Consider the following 20,257-nt stretch of genomic DNA (forward strand, 5'->3'; position numbering starts at 1 on the left):
TCATACACGCACACACTGATATACTCATACCACCAGAAATGTGAGGATTTATGCATGAGCATAAGGGACCTTACAACTTGACTAAATTGCAATTTTTACGGCTACATTTCCTGATGAATCACAATTTTCACTGTACCACAAGGTGAAAGGAAAGGATGCATTTATTTTCTCTACTACTGGAACTTTTGATTGTACAGAATTGGAACAATTTAACAAACTGGTCTTGCAGAAAATTCAAGGTGTATACGGCATTTGTAAAAGATGGCAGTGATGTGCCTCAGCCATCCCAATAGTGGTAACGGAGCGGACAGCTGCCTTCTAAAAGGTGACATTTTTTCTAGTGAGGGAAGTGCTGCTTGGCAGATCGCTTGGACGCCAATTCAGAAAGGTCTTGGTTTACATTTTCAAGTGCATTGTGAAAAATTTTGAGAATCTCTTACTCCAAATGTCAAATGAAGCGAGAGTTAATAATATTTGCAAATCAATGGATCTCTTTGTGGCAGAGGATTGGATGGTGCTCTCCTTGTTTCCTTATTTCACAGAATATTCATTCAAAGTTATTAATGCAAAGAAAGATAAGCTTAGAGTTTTATACCTGTGTGTGCAATTAAGATAGATCTGGTATAGTGGCTAAAAGGAAATATCACCCATAAGCAATACTTAGACATTGCATTAAAGTTAAATATAAGAAAAGAAAATGTTCTTCGGGCACTGTTAGGCAGAGCAAGGTAAGATTTTATTTCAAAAGCCTTTATTTTATCTGACGTATTGGTGAAAGAACCAACCAGTTTTGACTTTACAATGTCTTCATCAGGGAGGACATACTAGTATTACTATCACTACTTCCTCCTTGATAACGCCTCTCCTTGCACCTCTCAATGTGAAATTGAGTGAGCACTTGACCTCTTCCTTTTTCTTTGTAACAGGAGGTTAATTATGTTTATCTTTAACTGTGTGAAGAAGAAATAATACATGATTAATGTTATTGATTACACCTGTGCTTTTCCTACTATGACATGTCAAAATGCCTGGTGTGAAAAAGATCTAGGGAGGCTAATGTTAGGAAACTTAAGATAGATATCTGTGTGATTCGCATTAGTGATGACTCTACATATGTTTTAGCATTTCAGTGGTATTCGAAAAAGTAAAACAAAAAGAGTACCTCACCAGGAGACATTTCCTTCCACTCGCTCTCATTCACTTTGCCTAATGATGATGTCTTGAAATCTCCACTAGTCCTACAAAAGGTGCTCATATTTTTGACTTTTGTCTCATTTTAAATCACACCCATGTCCTATATTCAACATGATCATCTAATGTTAAAGGGTATGAAGTTTTGTGTTTTCAGAAATTATTACTCCTATTATCCTTCATGTTAATGTAAAATCACAAAATGTAGGATTGTAATGAATCAGTTACATACCAGCAGGTATAAAAACACACACACATACAGGGTCATCCTCTCAAAGCCCAGCGAGTGATCTAGCTTATCAGACACACAGAGGTTAACACGGCATTAACACATCTACAACAATAAAAGCAGAAAACCTGCCCTCTACTTGCAGCCTGTGGGGTAAACCCCCAACCTGAAGTGGAGAAAACAAAGAGTATTATGTGAACACACACAAACATAGGTACTGTATGTATGCATGCATACACCTGCTGCGTACCTGCTCATAAACTATGCACATATACAAACAAACATAAATGCACCTACTCACAAATGCCAGCAGCAGCAGTGGGCGGTCCCCAGTGAGGCAGGAACACACTAATGAATAATGACAGGGTTTGACAGCAGGAGAGTGAGCTGAGTCACTCTGGGTGCGCAGGCAATGAATAAAAGAACGGGAGTGCTGTCTGAATATCCCTCACTGACTGGATTTCCTTTGATACCATACTATTCCTGCCAGTCTCCCTTGGTAATCCTGCTCATTACACTGTGCTGTCCCTCTACTCTGAGATTAGCAGCAGCAGCCAGTATGAGAGGAGAACAGGAGGGATAAAAACTCACTGGCTAGCCAGCACTGCCATAAAGGCTGTAAGCAGTACCGGTAGTTGTCTTGTCTGTGTCTTGATGATTTCCCAAGTATTCAGCTCTCACTGTAGACCTGACACACAAACACACGCTCTGATAAATTATGTTTCAGCATCCCTTGAACATGGCAGCCTCTATTGTCCAACATGTACGAAATCTCCTATGCTGCTGAAATTTATGTGATGTTTTTGTTGAAGGATGAGGGTTTTTTTTCCCCACCAGAACTACAGAGTCTTGCTGTTTTGCTCATGTGTCATCTGCTGATAGGAAGATTCGCTCTTTTCACATCAGAAGCCTTGAATCTATACTGTTCAGTGAAAGGAACCAATTAAAAAAGTTCTGTGAAACATATCATCTCACTGCTTTTTGATTTTGGTTAGTGCTGTTTGACAGGTGCACTTTCAGACTGAATTACTCGCTGTTGCACTTCTTGCATCAGCTGATAACAGGAAGATTGGCTCTCTGAAAACTGTGTGAAAGCTGCCAGTCATATCATCCTATTGTCCTAAGATGCATCTGTCCCACTGAGTTAGGTCCAATTAAAACCATCGGCAACCCTCAGCTCTGGCCAGCATTGGCTTGTTCTTCACAAGACTGCAGTTTGGCCAAAATCATCATTTGTATTGCTCCAGTCTGTTCTCCCAAAGCCTCAGACACTAACAGCTCTGACAAAAGGCCAGATGTCGAGTTTGTCTGATTAACCCACTACTTCTTTAGCTAGACAACTTGTGAAATCTATTCCAAGAATCTGCATTTTTTTTTCCCCCCTCCCATTCCAGTTGGACACATTAAATGTTGAGCTCTCTCCGTCAATGTCACATTGACACATAAATGCTATTCCAATTATTCTGCGCCCTCTCTGCTTGCTGTCAAATTACCAGCGCTGGGAGCGGAGCATGGCTCTCACAGCACCTCTCTGGCATTTTCCCTGACAGGGAGAAGAAAGGAGCCTGAGATAGCAAAACGAGGGAGAGCTTTGGGCTCAATGAGCATTTTAAATGCTGAAGCCAGGTAATCAGACAGACTCAGGCTGAGACAAGGAGAGAGCTGTGGGATCGAAGACATTTTGCCACGGATGGTTTTCAGCTGATTTTCCAAGCAAGACTGTAGTTTATGAATACCTGACCAGGTGCTTCACATACAAGGCACTTAATAAAATTTAAAGGTGCAGTGTGTAGAATTTAGGGGCATCTAGCGGAACGGACTTGGCAGAAATGGAATATGATTTTAATAAGTATGTTTTAATTAGTGTATAATTACCTGAAATAAGAATTGTTGTATTCTCGTTAGCTTAGAATGAGCCCTTTATAACTTTCACAGAGGCCACCATGTTGCATCACCATGTTTGTACAGTAGCCCAGGATGGACAAACCAAACACTGGCTCTAGAGAGGGCCTTTATACACAGTTAGAGTAGAAATGAGAAACTCTCCTGTAGTGTTTCTGAGCACAACATAACTTCCAGGAGTTACGTAGCAATCAGTAGAATCAAGGCTTTATTAAGCTTGTGTAACAATACCTATGTTGTATAAAAGTAAATTTTAAAAAATCATAAAGAGTGTGAAATTACATATTTTTGCTGCAGATTTCACACATTTTTTGGTTATTTTGAAGCTTGGTACCTGCCTGAGCACTGATGCTCTTAGTCATTTTTTGTTTTGTTTGCTCCACAATAGGTAGAGCAGAAGGCTGGCAGTCAGCAGCATGTAAGCTGCAGCAAAAACAAGCTGTGTTTCTTAAATGACACCTCAGCTCTGGGGACCTTGGGGCAACAGCCACCTGACGTGTGTAAGAGTTATTTCAGGCATAAAGGAGTGTCAGTCAGTGCGACAGCCCTTTGCAGCATTCACACACAGACGCACACACACACACAACTCTCATTAGCACAGAGCTGTAGAAGGGTTGAGTAAGTGCTGCTCTGTTCGGATGTTCACACACACTTCACTGCCTGTCAGAGCCCAACCACACAGAGTACTGTGGAACGAGAGGTTTCTGTAAGAAAAAAAAAAAAGAAAGTGTCTAAGGAGGAAACTTTTACCATCATTATTTTCATCTTTATTACTGTGCAGAGCTGAAGACAGGGATAAAAGTTGTAATGGTGCAAATTTTGTAGGCGTGTTATGTTTATTTGGTGCTATTTTTATTGTTTTGGTGGTTATCATGAACATAGCTTGGGAGCGACGCAGAGGGCACAGACAGGAGCAAGAGGAAATTATAGGTTGGAAGCTGGAGGCCAGAGGTGATGCGCTGGAGAGCAGTGGAGTGGAGGAGAGAGAAGAGATAAGACACTTGGGGGAGGATGGAGTAAAAGACCAGCATCAGGAAGGGGAAAGAATGATAATGGAGAAAAAACAGAATCGAGACCAGAGGCGAGTAAGAACAAAACAGGAAAGTGCTCGAGGCTGATCAGGAGTTTCTATGAAGGTCTGGAATGGTTTTGTTTGTGGGATGGTTGGAGCCCAGAGGTGAGCTAGCAGGCATGTTAAGAATGCAGGACACTGGCAGAGAAATAAAGTTGCTTGGAGGAGTGAATCCAGGTGCTGGTCCTGTTGTCTTCTCTTCCTTATAATTTATGTTTGCTCATGACAGCTAATCAATCTCTGCTGTTTACATTTCAGTGTCAAGGAGACTTAAGATAGAATTGAACAACCTTAATAATCTATGTCTAAGAACTGGATTGGTTTATCTGGGGAGGTTTATATGTCATTTTTACTTGCACTACGTGAAATTTTCAGAGGACTGTTCGTACAGGATTAAGGATCCTTGAGACTTCACTCAAATTATTACTTGTTGACCAGATGGATATAATCTGCTCTTTTCTCTGTATGCTGACCCTCACTAAACAAGCACAGCCACTAAAATGTAATCTCCAAAAATTCATTGCTAAACCACAAGGGAGATGCTGCAGCTTATCATCACTGTGAGATTCCATTGCTTTTACCAAATCGTCTTGTTTTGACAAAAAAACAAGGTAATCTGTTTCTTCAGAGAGTTCTTTCCGAACTCATAAAAAGGATCAACAGATTAAAGTTGCACTGGGTCACAATTCTGTACGTCTTTGGTAATAATTAAAATTATATGGCATAGTCGTAGTAAAACTAATCTAGTTCAAATAGAGCTTAAGCCCTATTAGCACAGAATTAATATTGGCCAGGATGGTCCAGTGATTTGTAAAATATGCAGAGATTCTCTGTGACTTTAATTGGTATGAATTTGCTCTCTGTACATAATAAAACTGTATAAATCTTAAATTACAACCATATTTTATTGAAAGCTGTGGTCCCCTGATAAAACTAATTGTATGCAAATTGACTTTTTGAGATTTTTGGAGGCTAGAAGGGGGGTGATTTCTTTTCCACCATCTTCCTTTAGCTAACACATATTCTATATCTCTCCATTCTTCAGAAGCGGTTTGCTTTCTGTAAAAGTTGTGAATGTATTTTTGGTGCAAAATTCTAGTTTTTCTGAAGTGTTTCAGAAATTGTTATTGGTCTTATGTAACTGTATCTGAGAATCAATAAGTCTCAATTATCACCTAAAATGTTGAAATACAATTTTCATTTGAAAAGTGTACTGAGTTGGCTGAACTGATGAAAAGTTATCCATCCTTATTTGGGGACACACCTTCAGAAACAAATCTGTTTGAACATGACATTGATGTGGTCGATGCAAAACCAATTTGTCTCGGAAGAGAAGCGAAAAATAATCAATTTTGAAGTTCATGCTCAATACCAACATTGCTGTACCTTCCTCCTCTAGTAGGGCTTCTCCATTTTCCTCACTGAAAAATAAGATAAGTCACCAAGATGCACAGACAAAGTAAATGCTGTGACAAAGCCTGATTCTTATCAATTGAAGACTATTGATCCAGTTGCATGCTGCAAAATATATAAGTAAATTTGATCAATTAAAGAGGCACTAGCAGGTGCCATTAACCCCAAGAGCTCAAGAAATATCTGCTTTCATATCACCGTCTGTCCTGCTCGCTAATACTGTCTAATAGTTTTGACTCATGAATAGGGTCAATTATGGTCTTTATTTGGTCCACCCTGGTTGCTTTGTCGTGCTCTGTTCCAGTTCTGTCAGCTCCCCGCTTGGATCAGCCTTTCAAGCTTCACATGGATGCCAGCTATATTGGAGCTACTTCAGTCTGACAAACTAGGTATTGAACACTCAGTTAGCTTCTTTTCCAAGAAGTTCAACTCCTACCAGCTGAATTACTCAGTGGTAGAAAAAGAAGTGCTGCCGTTAATCTTGACTTTGCAACATTTCCATGCCTACCTTGATTCTGGGATGCCAAGTGTTGTGTACACTGACCGAAACCAACTCACTTTTGTGAGCCAGGTTATGAAAACAGCGAGTGAACACTGAAGCCGCTGATTTACTGATGTTTTGAGGCGGCCCCTAACTATTCATTTAGTATTCAGCCACGGTCCCTATGCTTTACTCACATGTCTGGACTCATCAGTTGCTGCTGTAATCAGCAGTGCTCTGACAGGAAAACAAGGGGTGTGTAAGAGAAGGTGAAGCTAACTCAAATGAGAGGCCAGGGTAAACAGTGACAGGGCCAATTCCAGTTCCCAATCTCACTGCAAATAGAGGTGAACGGGAGCACGGAGGCTTAACGAAGACATAGCAGCATCTGATCACAACACCTCAGCGCGCCTCCAGTGTACCAACAGGTCATGATAAAAGGATTTGGCATTGACTTTAATCTTGAAGAAATGAAAAATTGTGGAAAAAAAGACTTAAAAGAGGTCATCAAACAAGCCATTTAATCCCTCCCAAAGCCAGTGCATGAATCTCTAAATGGCTTTGGTGAAAAGAAAAAAAGACTCTAGGGGTTTTAAATTATTTTATTTGTTTGGAAGGTATAGTCAAAGCCAGCACCTCCAGTTGGATAAAAGGCACCAGGTCACTCTCAAGACAAAGAAAAATTATGAAAACTGTTTTCCTACAATATAAGACAGGACAGAGATGTTTTCTTTGTAGCTGATGCCAGAGTGATTTGATGTCACTTTTAGCAAATAATATAATTTTGTACTTTAACCAAAGAGATATAGTATTGTTTAATTAACTTTGGTAGTTTTTATTTTCATCCGTTTCACTTCAGGCAAATTTAGTCACAATTTAGTCACAAGCACCAGGAGCTGTCCATGGTCCAACAGCAACTCCCTTACACTCACCCTTGTTTAACTGGTGTGTCCTAACCAGCTGAATAAGCAAGGTTTCAAAACATTTGGAGTTCTCATTTGCTGTGTATTTATTCATTTAGAATAATAGAAACATGCAGGTGGGTAAGAGGAGTAAAGCTTTTGCTGAAGTAGTTTCTCCTGTACATAATTGTCCTGTATTAGTGGCGGAGTGGAAGGAGAATAAAGTGGTAAAGTGGTACAAATCAATTACAATTGCGTCTGCTTCCCATGTTTTTAGGAGGTGATTTCAAGTAAATGGGGGTGGGGAGACCATTCAAATGGATACATGAAATTTCAAGGAACTATATCCAGTTTGTGATTCTATAGTAGGACAGAATATAGTAGATTACTGTCTGGTATAGCAGGAAGAGGTGTGGCTTAACTGATATTTAGTTTACAGGCAACTAAAAGTTGTTGTTGGCAGTGCTTGTCAATGTCCATGATGAATTGGTTATAAATAAAGTAACATCAATATATGTGAATGCATACAACCTCCTCTCTCTCTGAGAGTGGAGGTAGTGGAAAAAGCGGAGTTGGGTAATGGGGGAACTAATTAGCATTTCCTTGCTTTAAGAGACAGTGATTTAAGGAATGTATTGCAGAAGTCCATAATTACTAAGCCAATAATGGCTGCATCATCTGCACAGTTTCAGTACTTGGTAACACAGTGTCTACTTTTACAGTCATCTGTGCACACTGTGTAGAGGAATAGACTGAGGACACTGCCCTGTATGCATGGGTATTGATGATGACAGAGGTGGTGAGTATGTGTTCAGTCTTTACAGATTGTGATCTGTTGCTTAAAAAAATCATGAATTCTCTGGACAAGTGGGGGAAGGGAGTTAGCCTTGGTGTAGTTTCTGAATTGTCAGGTGCCATTGTCTTGAACACAGAGCTGAAATCAATGAAGAGTAGTCTGGTGTGGTTATCATGGGTGTCTGGGCTGTGCAGGAGTGAATGCAGCAGGAAAGCATCAACATCATTTTCGCTTTTCTTCTGCTTATACGGAAACAGGCTTTTGCACGAAAAAACTAAAGCGTAGCATAGCTCTTTGTTTACTCACCACAGGATACTGATTATTAAATGGGTATTTCATGCTATTTTAATTGAGATTTAAACAGGCAATATATTTATATTGTCATAGCTAAAGTAGATTTCTGAATCATGGCTTAACCTTTTGAGGTGTCATAAGAGTTTCCAATAAGGGAATATTCATATTAGGCCAAGTTATTTTGGTGGAGGGCCAGATTTGTGACTATTATTATCCTATATATTATAGATTATTATTATTTTGAGAGTAATGTAATTGCCAAATTATTTTCACTGTCTACATCCTTGTATTTCTTCTTTATGTAGTACTGTACTGTTGGTTGGTCCCAACTGCAGCTCTCCTCACAGTCTGTCTTCTCTTCCCCTTTGAGTAGTCGACTCGGTGCTCAGGCTGTAGACACATGAGAGCACATCACTTCTCTCATGTCATCATCAGCTCTATTGAATCCCCTTCTTTATCTTGCTGTGCCTGTGCAAGTTCCAGGACGGCATACAGCAACACTGCCTACAGATTTGACTGTGTGAACTCTTTTCATAAATGTCTGGCTTCTAACCAGCAAACTTTCAAAATCTCCACTTAGACTTTTGTGAACTTTTTGTATCCCTTTTGGCTTCCTATTTTCCGCAGCAAAGGAGTAGCTCACAAAGAGAGTACTGCAGTGCGCGCCTAGGTCAAGAGCTCTGCAGTGTCTAAATAAAATATGTGCCAATTAAAGCCTGCCGCGCCTCGTCTCAGCCGAGATAATTCACTTAACCCCGGGCTTGCAGCTGACAGGCAGCATTTGTTTACACATCCCTCCTCATGCAAGCAGCCAGGGCCCCTTCCTCTACATGGCATTAAAACAACCCGCCTCCCACCACACCCCCACATACAGCTCTCTGACTCTCAGTTTCCATGGAAATCTGCCCAAGGAAGTCTTTGCATCTCCTAACCTTGAAAGTACCCCAAGTAGGCTCGACTCTGAGAATATATTGTTGTCAAAATGAATTGTCATAACGCCACATTTGATATCCTCTTTGAGCAACTTCCTATCTATGTAGTTCATTATTTCCCCTCCCGCTGTGTTCAGTGCCTAAGTTACCAGAGTGAGAAGAGAAGTTAAAGTTGCACACAAAAAGAAGCCCAAGATAACACAATTTGGAGCAAATTAAAACATGAGGCAGATTATTATAGCTAGCTACTTTATTGCCCCCCAGTGACCGTTTCCTTTTATCGTTCAGTGCAGTTTCACTTTTTTTTTAGCTCTATATGAAGGGTTTCATTCCTAAAGCACTATACAGTGTGTCCATTTAGAGTGAGGAAAATCTCACTGCCTCAATTTCATTAATTACTCTGAGATACAGAGGATCCTGTCTGTGAAAAAGTCTATAAAAGTACCATAAAAGGTAGCCTCAGTACTTTTGAAGTTTTCATATATATACCACTTCAGCCATTCATGAACTCATACGTAGGAGTGACGTTATGGTATAAGTGCTGATGCATGAGCTGAGCAGCTGCACTGCCTCAGAGAAACAGAGAAAAGTGCTCTGAAAATAGTGCAAAGGTGTTAATGCAGCGCCACAGCTTCACATCGTAAATAGTCTTCCACTGAGCTCAGTTTTTATCTCACTGAATGTTGATGTAGTCTTTGTAGGTTTAGCTCTAATACTGACAATTATAAGCCAACCTATGTGTTATTTATGGTGCATGGAGGCCACACTGAATTAATGTGACAGGGGGATTGCAGGAAGTGTCCTCTTTTTCATTTGAATTTCAAGTAATGAGAGAGCACATCCCTGATGATTTGAGTCTTCTCAACATTTGGCCTTGATGTGGGGTCAGAGGTGGAAGGGGAGCCCACACATGGCATTGTGAACATCATGTAATTTATGGATTTCACTAATAACTCTATCCTCATGTGCACCCTCTGAGGTGCAGTAAAAAGGAATTGCGCTGAGGAGGTCAGAAGAATGTCATGATGAGGTTTAGGAGGAGAGCTTGAAAGGCAGGTTAACACACCGCTGTAGTAAGCCACTGTTTACAACACTACATTGCCCTTCATCATGAAAATTACCAGACATTATATTTAACCGTTCACAGAACCTTAATGTGAATACAGCACAAATGCACTAAAATAAAAATGTAATCATGCAGATATTGTCAGCATCTTATACCCTCTTGTGTTTTTTGGGTTTTTTTTGTCTCATTCTTTCATTTGACTTTTGTCAGGCTCTCATAAATGTACTATAAAGTCATAGTGGCATATCATTAATAAGTTTGGCTTCATTAAGTATAATGTAGCTTTAAAGGAGCATAAAGCCATCTATGACCTTTCTCAACCTCTGTAGCAGAAAGGAATACAGTAGAATTAACAGAAGTCGCCTTCCTGTACAAGTCCAAGGGAAAGGCCCCCATTCCACAACCTGAACCATAAATCTTAAGCCTGTAATTATGCCGTGCTTGAAACAAACAATAATATTATCACACTAATAAGGTGTAATTAGGACAGAGAGCCAGAAACAAAAATGTCAAATGAATACAGAGGCTATCAGCATGCCAAAAGCAGCAATAATGAAACAGCTTTGCCCTCTTCCTTGAGAAAAAGACATTTCAGCTCTGATGCTTTATAACCTTTGTAGGTGGCATGTCTTCTGATGCTAGTTGCTTGGCGTTGTTCTCCGTCAGTTAATAGTCCAGAAGTTAAGAGGAGGAGAGAGGGAATTCCTGTGTTATTATTTGAAAAAGTAAAGAGTAAAAAGTTTTAATTTCCAGGTATCTTAGAAAGTGGAGAAGTCATGTTTAGGTTATTGATTAGCAGATAAACTGTGGTCATTTTATGCAGCATAAGAAAAGTTAATAAGCTAACACAAAGCAACACTTTTGTTAAACTCTAGATACTGTACAACCACAAAGGAGACTGTCAGCCAACTAAAGACAAGAACGTTGATATTGGAAGATTCTGCAAAACCCTGGATTATAGTACATTCAATGACACCGTTCTTATACATCACGCACCAATAATTTTAAATTCTTGCCTTCTACAATATCTGCACATGGCAACTACAGTGTGGTCAAGGTCAGGGAAAGATTGTGGTTATGGTAAATTAAACTATATTAAGGTATGGTCAGGACAGACAATTAAAGCTCTCAGCTGAGGTCAGGGAAATTATTACAGTTAATAAAAATGCAAATGTTTCATGCAAACTCAGATGTGTTACCCATCCATCCCTTCCCCCTCTTGCCCCCCTCCCCTCCCACCACCCCACACCCTTACTTTTCACCTGTGATATAAATGGCAGACTACTTCCTGCTTTGACTCTGAACATTGGCTTTGGCAGTGGTGGAGGAAGTGTTCAGATCATTTACTCAAGTAAAAGTAGTAATACCACGATGTAAAAACACTCAATTTAAAGTGCAGAAATACTGTCAGCAAAATGTACTCAACGCTACAACTATAATCAATATTTTTATATTGTTAATTGATCACATGACCACCTGTATATGAAAATAAATACTTGAATGAAGTACCTCAATATTGCACTTAAGTGGGGTGCCTCAGTGGCTTAGACCATTAACCACAATGTCTCCAGTTCAAATCCAGCTGGGGACCTTGCATTGTTGCATCTCTCTCCCTCATTTCATACCATCTCTCTACTGTCTGTAATAAAGGTATAAAAAACCTCCAAAAAATTGCACCTAAGCACAGTACTTCAGTAAAAATACTTCACTCATTCCTTTCTACTTCTGGGCATTTGATATAAATCATGAGGTGCAGAATCGTCCAAAATGAGTGTAATTCCTACGATACTGGGCTACTGTCAGCCCATGACTCTATTGATTTGAATCCAAGGCCTCTGATACATATTCAGCAGTTCAGAATTAGTATGTGAAACTTAATTATTTAATCAGAATACAATGTCTCTTTTCATACTAAATGCTACTGATTGAGTCTAGTATGGCATCATGGTTCCTACTACTGAAAATAGTTGGAGCAATCTGTGCCTTGTTGTCCTCGTTGCTTTTTTCATTTACAGTGACTGACTGGATTAAAGATGTGATATTGATTAATTTTTGGCCAAACCTACGCTTTGAACTGTGAACACCTAAGGGAATCTTAGAGATTCCAAGCCTTCTTTCACAAGCCAATCTTCAGATGATAATACACACAAATTTTGGACAGGGTGCATTTGGTCTTTAGAGAGCCTCTGCAAAGCATACCTTCAATCCCGAAACACTGATTGCACAACCATCACCTCCTCCTCCCCATCAGCTGCTCTCACTGGCCCAGTCCTGGAGGATTTCAGCACCAACTGAAACATCGTTTTATCTCTTACCACAACAAGTTAAAACATCAATGGACCAGAGCTTAAAGCCTAATACCTCTGTTCTCAAGCGTTTTTCCTCTGATAAACCACACCAGCATGCCAGAGCCCTGTATTCCCACACAGAGTCAAGTGGAGGAGAAGCGTGTGTGCAGAGTGCAGGTGTGGGTGGTTTGTTGGGTAGAGAGGGGAGTGCAGCTGGTTGGGGTCACAGTGGCTCAGTGTGCTGAATGACTAATGAAAGGTTTATGGTGGCGCAGCATGACTGCTTAGTCTGAATAGTGGACTGGGGGAGGACACGCCTTGTCTGGTTTCTAGCACCCTCCTGGCCTTTCTCTGGTTAAAAACGGGCATTTAACAAGTTCTGCCAGAACATGGGGGCCACAATCCTTCACTTAACAAGCTCATTATCTCACATTGTTTTTGTCCTCTGCTCCTCCTCGGCGGCGGTGGCAGGGAGAAAGATGTTTGATGTATGTCTCTGTTAGAGAGTTGTACAAGGGTCTTTGAGAGGGAAGGATGATAATGGATCTGCTAATGATGTGGCCCTTGCTTATGTGGATCCTTGCAGTAATGCAGGGTCGTCTGCATGAATATTCAGACGCTTTGTCTCTGGAAGAGAGGTGGATGCTCAAGGTTACTTTAGAGGGCATCAGAGGACAAGGCTCAAGAGTCCATTCTGCTTTTAAATCAGCTTCCATCATCACCAAAATTATAGTGAAATACCTGAGAATCAAAGCAAAACTTATCAGAGGCCCTCTTCTGATATGAACCGAGCACTGGATTTAAGAGTTTCCCTGAACCCTTAAGAGCTTCTCAACTAAAATACACAAAGCAGAACTACCAGAATTGGACATTTAATGTGTGTGGATTAACAAAAAGACTTCAGCTTTATCGATTGCCTGTTTTCTTCCCATTAACGAATTCCCCATTGGTACATTTATCCTGAATCTCTCCAGTAGTGCTACAGAGCATTTTTTGTGAATGCTACAGTATACAGTAACAGCAATCTGCCTCCAATGCCAAACCATATCTTGGAAGAAACATTCAGGTTTATATTATCATTTTAAAATACATTTCGGAAAAGTTTTGGTTTCTTCCATAGCCACTACATCTGTATGTGGAATTACCAGAATGAATTTTCTGCATCTCACTGGATGAAACCTCAGTGTTAACAATTTATCACTGTTTCGCTGCACAGCAGTAAAAATCAATAGCATAGTTATACTGAGTGGAATTGACTGAGTGTGAAATTGCAATCAAACAACAACTATTACCCTCAACCAAATAGATACTACAGAGATAAATGATGTTTACAAATCCCCTTGAAATTCCGTTTACATTGTTATATTACTTGTTTGAGTTACAATGTTCCTCTCATGAAATGTGATTTTGGCTCCCATCTTGGGAGCATATTGCATTTTCAAAGCCCGAATTCAAACTCTGTAACTGCTTTTTAAGCCTAGATTTCTCTAATCACATCAAGCCATGTCAGACTCATTTTCAAAACAACTTTAACAAGACACCTTTTGTCACTGAGTGCTGAAAAGAACAACTGTGTGTCCTGTATGCTCAGTTCAATGCCTTGGGCTTGAATCTAATTTAGCCTTGTTACATTTCATTTCTTCTGTTTCTCAAAGCCTTTCCCTTTTCAGAACAAAGGATGTAAATAAAGGTCAAATATTCAAGAAACTAAATAATGTATTCCATCATATATTTTTGTCCTGAATTCTGTCAGTGGTTCAGCAGACTGACACATTAAAGGCTTTAAAATTTAAGGTGAGACATTGAGTGGGGAAGTGCTATCGTATTGACATCAACAGCTGTGACAAATTTGTAACAACAGCCAGACAAAACACCTCTAGAAGGAACCAATTAGACCTTTGGAGATTTCAATTACCACCTTGATGGGGTTTTCAAGATCAATAACCAAGCGTGTATCTTGACAAGATGGTCAGAGCTACAAGGGGCTTGCATCGCTTCATCAGTTCAGCAGACACTAAAAGACTGTTGCTATTGTCGTCCTTCTATGTGTTTCCCTGGCAATGGCATCTCTGTGTGCTGTAATAAATATTCATGCATTTTATATATACGCCAATGTAAACTGATATTAAAGATCCACATCCTACATGAGCTATCATTAGGGTTAGGAGATCAAATAGCACAGCAGCACCTAAACAAGATTAGAAAATGTCACACGCCACCCCTTTAGCCCCCTCCTCTTCTTATCCCTCCTCCGTCTCTTCCTCCAGCGTCTGGTTCAGAAGAGTGAAGACAAGTAAAGATTCAACACACAGAGCCAGACACCAGCACAGAGCTCTCCAGCGCATACTAATCTAAAACAACATTGCATCTGGGCAACATGTTTTATTCCCTCCCCACCGAGGCGTGTTTAAGTGTGAGATAGGGCTCTGCAGATCTCATCACTTAGGGAAGGTTGTGGCCTGCATCTACAGCCCTCCCTCCTTCCCCCCTGTGCAGGTTCCTATCACTTCCACCCTCAAATTGGAAGTGACAGGCCACTCAGGCAGAGGTGTCTGCGCTCCCCCCATCAGCAGCCATGCAGCCCCACTCAGAGCTGTCATCCTGATTACATGTCAGCAGGATGGGGGGACCTAAGGAAAGGAGATGTCCAGCTGGAGACAGACCACTAAACACATCGTCTGTCCTGCTGCCTCACATCTGCCAATACACATACCACCTATCCCCAAGGCTGCCACAAAACCAATCTGGATGTCTCTATCACTCTAGAAATTTTACAAACTGCAACTTTATCTTTGTGTGTCTTTCTGTCTTTCTACTGGTCTGCAAACTATAACTATTTCATTTCTTTCTGTCTGTCTTTCTTTCATTCTCCTCCTAAATTTAAACAAATAACGTTGCATTTACCTCTTTTGCTTTTTGCTTTATTTTTTCCTCTCCCTGTCTCATCCTCAGTGCTTACTACTGGGAGCACCGACTCATTTACCAACTTTTCATGCTTGTGGCAGCTCATTACACAGATAGAGCTACCTGTCTTCCCTCTGTGGACTAGTGGAGCAGTGGTGGCTTGCTGGGGTTCAGACGTAGATGTGCTAAATGATAGGAAGCATTAAATTATTGGTGCCTCTGATGCATCGGAGGCGCCTAACACTCTTCCACAAGGACAAAAATATGTGTTGTTTACTTAAGTGTTGATTTTCTTGTCTCTTTTCTCTTCTCTCTCCCCAGGCGTGAAGCTGGGAAGCACTCCACGGCAGTCCAGAGAGGTACGTGTTTACTCCACTTCTCCCAACACACAGATACGCAGGTTTCTCCCACCTGTTATCTGTTGCAAAAAAGTGATTGTCAGCCTTGTACCTCTCAGCGTGTCTGATAGCATCTGTGAAGAGAGTCTGACCTCACACTGTGCATTCAGCCAGTCGGCCACAATCGAACCATACCTAGTCCCTCAGGGAGTGATCACACCTAGAGGTTTTTATAATTATTATTATTATTTCATCTTCCACTGTAGAAGCTTCCTTCCTTGAATGTATGTTTTTGGTTTGTTTCCATCCATTCCTATTAGTTATTAGTTAACCAACATTCATTAACTAAAGGCACAATGATTCATAAGGAGCTCGTTTATTGCAATAAGCTTTTTAAGCATTGGTAACTACTGCATAGCAGTAATGGCTGGCTATGATTATCTGTCTGTTTGTACCAATACAACTTTGCATTTTGAGGTCAGTTCCTGTATTTTTGGTACAACAGCAAGTTTGAATGGAATTGTTCTCATCTGCTCTAACGAAACAATATTAAGCTCAATGGTATGAATAAAAAGATACAGGAGTAAATTGTGTCCTAAATTGAACCAAGCCTTTATCATAGCATTGACTACAAGGTTCAGATAGTAGAGGAGAGTAACATCACTTTTGACTCCAAGACAATCCATAAACTAGGTTTCTATGTCAGACACGTAGCACCCATACTACTGTATGTTCTCTGAGCTGACCCCAGATTGCTCTCATCTGCTGTGATCATCAGCACCAGAGACTTGCATCAGAGCAAACCCTGAAGAACGTGACGTCTGGCATATAGGTTGCTGCTCTGCGCTCGCCTTGCACGTTAAACAGACAGGGAGGAACCACTCCTTCCTTTTTTCCCTCCAGATGTCCCTGCAGATGAAGGGATATGGCCATTTAAGTCAGGGGGGATGAGCCAAGATTCATGATGGTCTCATCACCTTGTCTGTTGTAAAATTAAAGTTATACATCCAGTCCATTGGCTTTATGATGCCATTACAGCATTTAATTGAAATAAAATGTCAGAATGCATGATGGCCTTGGGCATCTTCTGATGGTAATCACGTAGTAGATGATTCTAATTTAGATTACCCATTAAGTGTTTATAAGACATTTATATGATATTACAGCTGAGTTTATTGATAGGTCATGGATGGCATCGGCCAGTGTGTGGCATTTGCCTGTAACAAAGTTGGACTTTTTTTAAGGCATAGTGAAACAGTACCATCAAGTGGCCTTTTTTGAGTACTGAAGGCAACATGTGTGTCAAATGTGGTTGTTCAGTCAATTGTTTTTGGTAATAAAGCTCAGATTTACTTCCTTATTAAACGCAAAAAAATGCATAAATTCTATGTTCTTGCACAAATACCCACATTATCACCTGAAAATGTTGTTTGTTTGTTTGTTTGGTCAAAACACATGTCTTCCGCTGTCTACTCTAACCTGTGCTGTCATTGTTTACAGACTCTTTCCACTCAAGACAGAAGGAGAGGCAAATCTGACAATTATCAGGACCTCCAAACAGCAGAAGACATCTTGTCCAGCCCAATCCCTCCAATGCAGTTCCCACACTTTGAGAAGAGTGGACAGATGGCCACCCCTGGGTCTCCGGAGCAGGACATAGGCTTGATTCGTGTCTCCAAAAGACAGCGCAAACTGCTGAAAACTACCCCTCCGATCCATCACACCACCAATAATGTTTCTTTCTCCTCTTCCTCTTCTTCCACATCTTCCTCCTCATCTTCCTCATCCTCAGTTTTGTCCTCCTCCGCCTCAGTGTTGTCCTCCTCTGCCACAGGCTCTTTATCCCTTGAGAGGTGGAGAAAGCTCTCCAATATCCTGGAAGCACGTCGACAACTGATGAAGGAGATGTGTGCTAAGTACAAAAGCAGCATCTCCAGGACTGTCACACGTCATCACGTGAAAGACATCTTTGTTGAGGACAAGTACAAGTTGTTGTACTGCCAGGTACCCAAAGCGGGCTGTTCCAACTGGAAGAGGACCCTGATAGTGCTGGCGGGCAAGGCCTCCGATATTCAGAACCTTAAACACGACACAGTCCACAATGGAAACCATCTCAGGACGCTTAACAGCTTTGACCAAAAGGGAATCATGTACCGTCTGAAAACCTACACCAAAGTCATGTTTGTCCGAGAGCCCTTGGAGAGACTAGTGTCTGCTTACAGGGACAAGTTTGAGAATCCCAATGACTACTACCACTCCCTGTTTGGGAAACCCATCATCAACAAGTACAGAGTGAATGCATCCAAGGCAGCCCTGGAGACAGGCAACGGGGTCACATTCCATGAGTTTGTCCAGTACCTGCTGGACGTCCACCGACCTGTGGGAATGGACATCCATTGGGAGCAGGCAAATCAGATCTGCAACCCTTGTCACATAGACTACGACTTTATCGGCAAGTTTGAGAACATGGAGGAAGAGTCCAACTTTCTCCTGCGACTGACTGGGGCGCCACCCAACGTCAGGCTGCCCAGTTTTAAAGATAGGAACCCAGCCGACAAGAAGACCTCTACGCCAATCACACAAAAATACTTTTCACAGGTCAGCATGTTGGAGAGACAGCGAGTCTATGACTTCTATTACATGGACTATCTGATGTTTAACTACTCCAAACCTTTTAAAGATTTATATTGACTGACTCCTGTCAAGACTCTTCCCCAAACACAGTCACATTCCACTACTTCTACATCTCTACCACGATAGTAATCTTACCAATATAAGGAGGCTCACTCATATACCCACATGGATCTTTGCATCTAAGCAGAGAGATCAGAGACCAAACTTCCTCTGAATTTGGCTGCTTTTTATGAATAAATTTCTACCAGATTACAGTATCTCAAATTTTTAACAACTATGTAATGAAAAAGTTCATGTGATGTAATAAATACTCTAACTTGTCCTGAAATCAAGGTATTTATTCACAAGTAGCACACATGGTGAGGTTGAATTTTAAAATCATAAATGTTATGCTTCAAGAATAATTAATTATTGTTCAACAGGCTTTAAATTATGCCATACTGTGAGTCAAATAGCATTTGCAAATGCATTTTAAGGTTTGATCCAACTTAAGCACAGCTTGTGTGTGATTTGATTTAGGTTCCAGTCACATTCTTAAATTCAGAAGTTATTTCGGTAACACTTTATTTTACAGGTCCTTTCATTTTAAACTAATTTCCTAGAAAATTTAGTAAGTAATTTGGAATTATTTAATGGTAGAACATTACTTCTTTAGAACAGAGAGGGAGGTGCAATTTGGTACAAATTATTAGAAAAAAAAACAAAAAAAAGTGTTAAGTTGGTTGAGTTGATAAATACCATTTCTCTACATTAGAGTTCATATGTAGTACATTTAATGGATTAGGCTTTTACAATTCTTTAACAGAAAGACAATACTTAGTTTTCAGTGTGTAGTTTTGTGTGTCAAACTACATATTAGCTTATTGAGTTGTTTATTAAAACCTCTATAATGACCACATAAAGACAAAGAAATGTCCTAAGGATTAAGTTACACAGCAACTACTTAGGAAATTAGGAAATTATTGATAAAACCTGATGTGTTAATATATCGTTTAACAAACAAAATTACACACTTAAAACTAAGTATTTTCTTTCAGTTAAAGAATTGTCAAGAGTCTAATTTATTAAGAAGTTTTGCAAATTAACAACTATGAACCCAAATATAATGAGTGGGTACTTACCAACTATACCAACTTGACACTTTTTTCTGTTTTTTCTTATAATCTGTTTCAAATTGCACCATGCTCTCTGTAAAATGCCCAAAAATTAACCCTTAAATACCAGGGAATCAGTATAGAATTAAGGAACCTGTAAAATTAAGCATTACTGTTATTTCAGGATACAGTATGTTATGTGAGCCCCTACCACTCCATGCAGATCACAACAAATCTGAATAATGAAGAGTTTGAAATGTTCAAAATGTGTCATATTAAATAATTAAAATGCACCTTTAAATTAATTACACCCTGACATTTATGAATATAATTGCTTTAGTCCTTGGTTGACTTCAGATGAAGGCCAAGTAATAAACACTAACCCAAATCACCCTCACCCACCACGCCATGTAGTACAATTTGTTTAAATGAACTCTCTGCATTTGTATGTTTTAAATTTGAAATGTTTGCATTTACTATTTGACTTACAGCAGGTTAGGCATCAGTATACCTCTATCAATGAATACTAAAACAGATATTTGATGTAAATGGTTTTACTAAACATAAACCACAACAAAATATGACTCTATAAATAGTTTAAATCTTAAAATGTTAAAAAAGTGCTGTCCGCTCGGAAGCTGTGTGCATTTATTGTAGCATTTTTGTACTTCTAACTTTGTCAGTTAGGTTTGTGTTTTAGTCTAACACATACATGTAGTTC

The 20,257-nt window shown here is 40.0% G+C and overlaps 1 protein-coding gene across 2 annotated transcripts in view; it reads left to right on the forward strand.

Moving 5' to 3' along the window:
• LOC121904251 (carbohydrate sulfotransferase 8-like) overlaps positions 1–19,103 on the forward strand; it is a 129,282-nt gene extending 110,179 nt beyond the window's left edge. For both annotated transcript variants that reach the window (XM_042421902.1, XM_042421910.1), the window contains exons 3-4: positions 15,792–15,829; positions 17,309–19,103. In XM_042421902.1, coding sequence (XP_042277836.1) covers positions 15,792–15,829; positions 17,309–18,499 — 1,229 coding nt within the window. In that variant the 3' untranslated portion in view covers positions 18,500–19,103. The remainder of the gene's footprint in view (positions 1–15,791; positions 15,830–17,308) is intronic.
• Positions 19,104–20,257: the final 1,154 nt, after the last annotated feature.

Source organism: Thunnus maccoyii, chromosome 1 (assembly GCF_910596095.1).
Source record: "Thunnus maccoyii chromosome 1, fThuMac1.1, whole genome shotgun sequence".
Taxonomy (NCBI): Eukaryota; Metazoa; Chordata; class Actinopteri; order Scombriformes; family Scombridae; genus Thunnus; species Thunnus maccoyii.